The 9419-nt window shown below is 39.3% G+C and overlaps 1 protein-coding gene across 2 annotated transcripts; it reads right to left on the bottom strand.

The window, feature by feature from the left end:
* Positions 1 to 933: 933 nt before the first annotated feature.
* LOC122091469 (BTB/POZ domain-containing protein DOT3) lies at positions 934 to 6076 on the bottom strand. 2 transcript variants are annotated; one of them, XM_042661443.1, is made up of 6 exons: positions 5921 to 6076; positions 5551 to 5620; positions 2986 to 3884; positions 2584 to 2848; positions 2313 to 2441; positions 934 to 1740 (listed from the first exon to the last, which is right to left on the bottom strand). In XM_042661443.1, the coding sequence occupies exons 1-6, from the start codon at positions 6043 to 6045 to the stop codon at positions 1369 to 1371; spliced, it is 1860 nt and encodes a 619-aa protein (XP_042517377.1). In that variant the 5' UTR covers positions 6046 to 6076; the 3' UTR covers positions 934 to 1368. The 2 variants fall into 2 exon arrangements, with proteins under 2 accessions (XP_042517377.1, XP_042517385.1); XM_042661451.1 differs by having other exon boundaries at positions 2584 to 2845.
* Between the last annotated feature and the right edge of the window lie 3343 nt (positions 6077 to 9419).

The raw sequence follows: 9419 nt of genomic DNA, 5'->3' as shown, positions 1-9419 counted from the left end.
ATTAAGAACTTCAAAGCCCAAACAACACCACAAAACAGAGACAAGAGAAACCTCCCTGTTATCAGGTGTCATATAGTTCTGGTTTATTCCCTGTTGCTGTTGTTGACAGTCATCGTTACCATTTCTAGCTTTGACTGCTGCAGTGAATGCTCGCTTTTGTTTATAGATGCAAGAGTGAAAAAGGTAAAAGAAGGGGATGAAGAAGATGAAGGAAATCCCTAAGAACCCATCCTTGCTCAAAATGACTCTGGAGAAAATGAAGCCCCCAACTCAGTATTGACCATTTTCTTGTTTCTGAAGATTCTCAAAAACTCCGAACACTAGCTCCTACATTTCTGAACCTAGATTGCTCAATCCTCAAAGAGTACAACAGCAACACCAATAAATCAAGGTCATATGAGGTGCTATTGGAATAGAAGTGATGCAGAGCCATATTTCGCCAAGACAAGGGATGGGAGCCGTGCTTCACCGTTGCAAGCGGACAGTAGGAGGGAGACGAATTATTTTAAAATTTTAGTAAATAAAAGCCCCTTATGTTGTAGAAAATTATAGTTTACAAAATATTTCTTTTAAGCTTTTGATCCAAGCCATTTCAATTGTATTGACATGTCATCTCCTCCTAATCTTAATTGGAGACGACTGCTAAAGCAAAGTATTGGAGAGGAGCCGGAGCCCATATGTGATAGAGCTTAGGGACTTGGACTGTGCAGTGTTCTAGTTTGGAAGTAGCTCTTCTTCTTGAATATTATTGTTGTAATTTCCAAGTTGAATACTCCCTCCTTTATTTTTCAAGATAAATATCACAGTGTCTTGGCCTCTTGGGGCTGTTTGGGCAGCATTCTGATTATTTTCCCTTAGAAAAATTAAGTTATGCCAATCCATAAGCTGAATCTATTTTGCCAAGATAGACAGTTGTTTGCTGTGCCCTAAATGTATGACAAGAATATCTGGCATTGTTTCTGGAAGTTCGCAGTTGACAATGGGTCTGTTTTCACCTTTTAGAAAATGCTGACTTTGTATTGAAGAAAGTTGATGAACTCTTATTTCTTCTCTGTAGGCCTACTTAAGGAAAAAGGTGTTCCACAGTATATGAAGGCAGGATGATTTAAGGAAAAATTGACACACTGAATGAGCTTGCAAGGTCTGAAGGATTAAAAATGTCATGAGACACTACCAACAATAACCTGATATTTAGGCGAACTAACAAAAACCCAATATTTAGGCAATATGATTTATGCAGAGTCTGATGGATTTGCTTCAAGGTCTTGGAGGAAACCAACTTCAACCGGGAAGAGGAAGTAAACTCTGATGGTGTCTATGATTTTCTGCAGGGTTTGTATTTTTGTAGGATAGATGGTGTCGGTGACTTTAGGAGATGGATCGCCTTCTTTGGCGACTTACTTTGCTACCAGTTGGGGTTTGACTGTGATTCTCATCTCTAGTTGTGTCAGAGTCTATTTTCCCATGGAAAAAAGTGGAACTCTTGAGCTTCTTCCATCCATAACTCCAACTAGACGCACTCTTTTGCTTGATGTTGAGCTTCTCAAGTTCCTGTTGCAGTTCAGAGTAATCTTTTTGCAGTTCTTGCAGCATTGTCTTGACCATTCCTAGTTCTGCTTTGGTGCTCTCAATCTCCTTTTCTGCAGATGACCAACGATTCTCCTGTTCAGTGATCTCATCTGGAACTGGCTTCTTTTCGTGGATTGCTGCCCTCACCTTTAATTGCTCTGAGAACAACACCTGCAAGTCTCACCTTCTTTCTCAGCTAAGAAATGGTAATTTGGACCACTGATGCATTATCTCTAGTCTGTCCAGGTTATTTTGGTCATATGAAAGTGTAGTTTGAAAAAAAAAATCCAGGTTCTGTCTGTTATATAAATGTGCTCTTTCGAAGGGGACATGCCTGTGAGGCATTCCTTTTCACATGGGAAAGCAACATGTTTCCAAGTATTCATTACTTGGGAAAGAAGATGGACACCCCCTCCCAAAAAAAAGTGTGTTACCAACCTAAGATGTTATCTTATTGATCTGATGGACATGGGTGTTCTAGCATTCTCATTGTTGTGGATTGGTTCACTTGTAGGGAGTTCCCACCATTTCATGGATCCCAGTGTCCTTCCATCCATGGCAAGAACTGATGCAGTTCATGAACAACTTTGATTTGTCTCTGTTCTTTGGGACAAATGAAAAATCACAGTGTTTGACTTTTGCAAAACACTGCAAATTACCATTAATCAAGTTTATTTTAGGTGTATTTGATCTCCTAGGTGGACTGATCGTAGTGCTGACTTGGAAATATATCTGAAAGTTACCTGGATGATTGTTCTGAGGGGCAACCGATCATTTTGTCCTGCATGCATGCATGCATCGAGTGACAGCTTCTCACAGTCCATTAATTTGCACAACCTCCGCCGATCATGTTCATTTGTTGAAGGATGAGTCTGTGAGAAGATCAGACAATAAGAATGTGTAAGTGGGTTTACAGTGGAGATGCAAGACATATCTAACTTTCAGTGAAACAAGGTTGACTACCAGAAAGAATTAAAGGTTCAAGGTGGCGTTAGGGAATGAGAGATAGGTTACCTTGAGATAGGTGTCGATGGCTCTGTAAAGACCATCATCACATGCTCGTGCACCTGGAGGCAAGGCTTCAGCAAGAACTTGGAATTTGGAGATGGTAAGATTTGGGTCTCTTGCAATCTCTGCCAAATAATTGTCTAACAACTTGCCAACTTGTGAATTTTCAGAATTTTGTTGGTGCCTTTGCTGTTCATGCATCAAAAAGTACTCCACAATTCTTTGAACTGTCTCAATGTCGTGCATGGTGCATTCTCCAGATTGAGGGCTTCTTACGGTAAGTTTATTCATAAAATTGTCCGCATCAAATCCTTTTAGTTAGAGATATTATTCAATAGTTTGTTCTGACGGAATATAAGAAGCCTATAGGGGTGGCAATGAGAAAAAGGTTTAACTATGAATACTTACTGTGAGTGCTTCTCTTCATCTCCACCTCTGTAGTTTGGAATCAAAAGATCATTCACATTGGCATCCTCCAACACCATTCCAATCCTCTTCTCGAGCTCTGATACTAGTGCTGGAGTAGCTGAATATACTGTTGCCATCTTTAGCATCTGTAACAGGAACTTACATGAGACAGCTTCCTTCTCAGGTGGAAGAATGCTTATTAAGCTCTCTATTAACACCCTTTGCTCCTTATTGTAGCCTGGACTTCCTTCTTGCCTCTTTCCACTCAGAATACTCAATTGCAGCTCATGCCTTCCAGATCCCTTACCATGGTCTGTTAATCCTAAACCCATGCCACACAACCATTTCTCTCCATAGTACATAATGCATGCACCGATAACTTCTGGTTTTGCTCCTTTTGCTCTTGTTGCAGTTATAATCCTAACAAAATGATCAATGCGAAGGGTTGACACTTCATCAAACCACCATCTTTCATTATCAGTAAATTCCCCATTTGCCAAATTGTCTCTAGAGGCTTGCCAGGCAATGGAGTCACAGCACCTTCTGATAATTTGGAGGTTCTCAGCCCATGGATAGAGAGACTCACAAGATTTGAGGACAGTAATGGAGTTCTTCCAAGAAGAGAGGACTATGAATGTGAGGAAAGCCTCAGTCTTGGAGATGAGGTTGCCATCTTCAAACTCTTCAGTCATCTCCAGGAATTCTGATGCACATCTTAGTGGAGCTACATTTGTTGGAGTCAGATCTATGGGGAGACCATAGCAAAATTTTAAAATGATCTCAAATGTCCCTGATCCACCAGGGAAATTGTTAAGCTTGATATCATTATCGAAATTCGATTTAGAAGTCGACTGCAGATCGAGTCTATTGATATAGCCGCTTCTTGAAGTCAATGGATGCTGTTGAGGCATAAGGTAAAAGATCCATTAAACAAAACTAGGAGTTGCAAGGAAATTAAGTAGTTGAAGAGTGCAACATGGGCAAGGGCAGCCCTAGCTTCAAGCCTTCAACTGGCTCAACCTGGTTCTTGCTGGGCTGGGGTTCAGGTTGGAAAATGCAGATCTGAGGTTGGGTTAGACTCGATTTGGGTTGAGGCATTTGGTTCAACCGGCTAGCCAGTTCCACAACTTTTGTGCCATGTGGAGGTGGTCTTGGGGGACCCACTGTTGGATGACTATGCACCCTGTGGATCTGCCGTATGTCAAGTTTGTTGTTCCGTCAGTACTGTATTTTACCCACAAAGGGCAACGATCCCTAGGCTGTTGGCATGGGGGGGAAATCTCCCACGCCACACCAATCATCTTGTGGAAATTGGTTTTGTCAATGGGGGACCTGCAAGGTCAAGGAGGAGTGTTGGTGTACGATATCTTGTATTTCATCACAATTTAACACAGGGAGTACTGGTTTAGTCCCCCTGATAGAACAGCGATCTTGCTTTCCGTAAGTGGGTTGTGGGGGTTGCAAGGGGGCAAGAGGTCCCTATGCATAGCGCAGCTCCCACTTGAATTTTTTATTTGAGGGTAGTTTTATATTTTTCGATATTAGGGTTTTTCGCTATATATTTGTAGCAAGAGTTACTTTCTCTATAAGCAATTCTAAGAGGTGTGAAAACGAGCTCTATAACCCTATTCTTCATTGATAGTGAAGTAGAATTTCTCACCGAGGACGTAGTGTTAGTGATATGAGAGGGTGTGGAAAGAATCCCAACACTGTTGCTGTGGGAATCTTTTTTTCCCATAAACACAATACCCAAGTTCAATATTTAACCTATTCTGGAACTTTATATTTCCACATGGGACAAGGTTTGGTTCACCCCTAGCTTGTGTCACTATCTCCCCATCTCTCCTTCACCTTTGGAAAATACTCCCATACCCTTGTATCCTGGTCCCCTTCAATGGTTTGATCCCTAGCTCCAAGGAAGCTAGCGGCGCGCCTAACCTTCTCCCATATAATTTGAATAAGCATAAGAGTTATCAGGTTGATAAGATGATGTGGACTATTAGTACACAAAATTTGAGCATCAACAGAAATGTCACATGGATGAATCTGGGCCATCAAGAGAAGCTGGAGCCATCTAGGGGTATTGGGCCCTGTTTGTAATACCATATTGTTTAGCCTTATTATCGTTGGCAATAAGCATCCTTCCGCTCACATTTCAAGTGTAGGCTTTGGGGCTGGACCATTAGGTTAATCCGCGGTAGGTGAATCTGGATTGGCTTTTATAGATTGGACGACCTGTAGCAGCTCTAGGGTCAACTGGTTCAACGGGTCTGAGCGGCTGGGGCATAATGGTTTAACAATGCTTGATCCATTCTGTTCTAAGGTTGGATGGTGGGTCAACCGGTTTCATCAGCCGTGTTGGCTTGGTTTTTTTCAAAATAGTGAAGACCACCGACCTGCAAAAATGACTCATTTATAGATCTAAAGGCTTCATCAATTGTTTGGTCCTTTAGACCAGCTGACCCAGTGAATCGCCCAGTGCTGGGTCAGCTCAGCTGGTCCTGTTATTGTTAAAAATTCTTTCAGTTGCATACTTAGTCAAATCTATTCTTATATTCTAGTTACCTTGTGGGCATAAAAGGTGATGTCTCCAACTTGAACTGTCAGATCTGTTGGGACTTTGGAAGTCACAAACCTGCATAAGGCCACCAAAGATGGATCAAGAAAATGAGAAGCAACTAACATTAAAAAAATAGTGTACTCAGTACACGAGGCTCCTGCCATTTCAAGGTCGGGAGAGATTATAATATGGAGAGGCTCTTTCTTGACTTAAACCCATGACCAATAAGTAGTAATGAAGCAAGCTTACCATTGTGCTTATGTCTATCATCTAGGAAGCAACTAACTTTATAACAAGAAAAAACTGACAAAAAAACCTATTTATGATGTGTTTAAATTAAAAAAAAAAAATATCTAGTTTTGATAGTATAGTTACCATGCTTGTTCTTTCTTTTCGAAGCACTCAGTAGCTGTAATGAGTTTAGCTGGAATTGCAATACTTGAGTCACAGCCTTGGCTTTCCAGTAGACTGAACTTGGAAGAGTTCTTCATGGTTCCCATCCTTCTTTCTCCACCACAAACACATTAAGAGAAACCTTTAAATAGAGAAGAAACAGATTCAGAGAGAGACAGTAGGGCCTTGTTTGAATAAGCATGAAAGAGAAGTCTGTGGTTGTGAATCGAAAGTGTTAAATTGGGCTGTTGGAATGTCTTTTTAACATTCCTCGTATGAATGCTTATTATCACAGAATGGATTTTGGATTTGTGGTATAGAGAGAGGGAAGTAAATGGAGAGAATATAATGTTGGGATATCATGTATTGGTACGTGTAGTCTACTTCTGTCCACGTTAGTACGAAATGGACCACTGGATGAATCTGTGGCTATACATAAATATGGAAAAGAAGAACTACGTTTCAGAGTGTGACACTTGTGCTCAGACACGGGAAGGGGTGAAATAATCGCTCCGCCCCCAATGAAAGGTAAAAACTTACCCCCTTTGAAGTTTTCCTATGCGCTCTTAGAAAACTCTCCCCCGATAGATATATAGTAGGTGACACATATAAAACCAATATGAGTAAATGAACCAAACTTTCACTTGGACAAAGATTGAAGAGTTCTCTCTCCAAATGAGAGAAAACCTTGCCTTTGGTGTAAGGTTTCATTGTATTTTGTGTCACAAACCATTGGTTGTGGCTCTAATTAAACATTTAGAAGATATTTAGAAGAATTATTTGGCTAGAATCCCAAATTATTATTTGGGATTATTTTAACCGCGACTACTTTGATCTCCCTTTAATGGCCAAATATTTGTGGTGGATAATAATAGAAAGGAACCTGCAAGTCAGAATTATCTGTTTTATAATTTGTGAATAAATACTCTGATTGGCCCTCTTGGTACTCATGCTTTGCCCATGTCTTAAAAAGGGTATCCTATATCAGAAACATTTAAAGGGGTAGGCTCCACATATTTCCAGGTGGTCCATGCCCTCTCCTGACCTGAGCAAAGCATGAGAGCATTTTCATCCTGTGAAATGAGTTCCATTGGTCAACAAAATTAGATTTATAAAAGGTATACGATGGAAGTGAATGAAAAATTGTTAGAAAGAGAGAGATGACTTATATAGTTTTATGGGAAAAGGTTATATGAACATCAGTAAGTTACTTTCATTTACATTCAAAATTTTTCGTATTCATCTTTTTTTTACTGAAGAAAAAGAAAATATAATAAAAATTTAAATGTCTTTAGGCATACCCTATGCCTCATGTTAGATTCTTTTAGCTAAATCAAGGGGGGGGGAAGTTCTAGATAGTGAGTAGGTGGTTAATCAGAAGGGAGAGAGGGGGGGCTTCTCAGGTCATTTTCATCAAGAGCTCTCTGAGAGGCGGTAGAATGTGAAGGTGTTAAAAAAAATATATTAAAGCCAAGTAAGGCGAATACCATTAAAATCAGTTCTAGCCTTCACTGCTAACTATTGAGCTACTGAGATCATACTTCTGTTTTTTTTTTCTCCATCGAGGTTGAGCTAAATTAGATAAACACATCATTGAGAATGTGGATCAAGTTCTTAAATAATATTTATCCCACACATAGTATTTATCATAGGACTTCTCCTTTCATGAATCAAGATCATATAAGAGTGGACCTTATACGAAAACTTGACCTGCTCTCCATCACTGATAACTAATAGAAAAAAGAAAGAAAAAAAAATCTGCCAAACCCGTAACTATGTAAGCCATCTCTGAATCAAGACTTTCTATATTTCTGAACATGCAAAGCATGTGAAGTGGTATTTGTTTTCCCAATAAAATTCAATGGATATCTTAATTTCCACGTAGTAACCACAAGGCAGTATTGAGAATTGAATGCAAGGCACGTGGTCAAAGTTATTGATGTAGGAATCAGGATTAGGATCGGGTCCATCCGATTTTGATCCGATTTCATTTTCAAATTGAATGGAATCGGTCACGTTCCATCTGAACTCTAGATATGGAAAGTGAATTGGCCCCTTCCGAACGGGAGAAATTGGGTCCGAATTGACCAATAGGGTTCAATTTTCTTTAAATCGTGCACGTGCTTCAAACTTCGGAGGCAATATTTGTAATTGGAATCGGTTTCCCTTCTTTGAAGGGATTTTCTAATTGTATAAAGTTTTTTTTACCACACGTGCGGAATGGTTGAAAATACTTTCCACTGTTGCATGAAACTCTCTAGACACCATCCGAACCCCTAGGTCCCTCTTGAGGGTGTGTGAAAAAAAAAAACGTCTTAATCTTTAAGATTTCATCGTTATTGCTCAACCTTCATGTTGAGCCACACTTGGAATTTTTATTTTTTGGGAGAGAATGCATTCATTATGTCCATTTCCACACCTTGCAATGGAAAAAGTTTTGTGCACCAAGTATGTCCTTTAATTGACTCAAGAAAAAAAATTTCGAACACACGAGAGATCTAACAAAGATTCAATTGGTTGTGTTCATGTAAGGTGAATGGTTTGTGTCACATATATTAGGCTCTAGTTGGTTAGATGGTGCTAGTTAGCTCCATTTGTGATTATACTTACATTTGTAAATTCTCACCAAGAGATACCTATTGGTACATAACAAAGTGATAGATCTTAGAGTTATTAAAAAAAAAAAATATGTCATTATGCATCGCTAACTAGTGAAACCTAGGAGGACTGAGAATAGATCATTCTAGGAGTCATTTTGCTTAATGAAGAATAACATTTTATTATTTGTCATTTGTTAGTGTTTAGTTAATCCATGTGATAGAAGACCTCACATTTATTTTAATGATCAAATTTTAGTCGAAGTTAAGTAACAGGAGAGTGGTTTAAACTCAAATTTGTAGCTTTAATATAAATACAAAAAGATAAAAATAAAATATAAATAATATATTTTGTAATTTTAACCATCACTTCTACTAAATTGTGTATTTGTTTGCTAGGTCCTTATATTCGTAAAAATTGACCATCTACTATGTTGAAGGTTATACTTCACTCGGCATAATGACATTTAGATTATCCCTTCTTGAAACATGCAATAAAACGACCCTTCAATTGACCCAGTAAGAGTGCATGGGTCATGAAAGTAAAAAAACACTTGTCATCACCGAATCATACATAAAATGTACACCTACCGGTACCGGTAGATTTAGGAATGATCGAAGATGTGTTGAAGGGCATGGATGTAAATATAATATAATGATGCACGCCCCTGTAACACTTTTACCCGTCATCCCCCTTCGCGGGAACGAAAACATAACTGAAACGGCCAATGCCCAAAACGTCTCTTCAAAAGTATTTGCTTTACACGTGGTATTACCGCGTATACAATTTTCGTGAAAAACGAAGAAAATCAGGGGTAAAATAGTCAGGAAAACGAAACAAAGTTTGAAGTTTCTGACATCCCTTCGTCGTCGTGGCTCGTTCC

This window comes from Macadamia integrifolia, chromosome 2 (assembly GCF_013358625.1).
Source record: "Macadamia integrifolia cultivar HAES 741 chromosome 2, SCU_Mint_v3, whole genome shotgun sequence".
Classification (NCBI taxonomy): Eukaryota; Viridiplantae; Streptophyta; class Magnoliopsida; order Proteales; family Proteaceae; genus Macadamia; species Macadamia integrifolia.
This window is presented reverse-complemented; position numbering and strand designations above follow the sequence as displayed.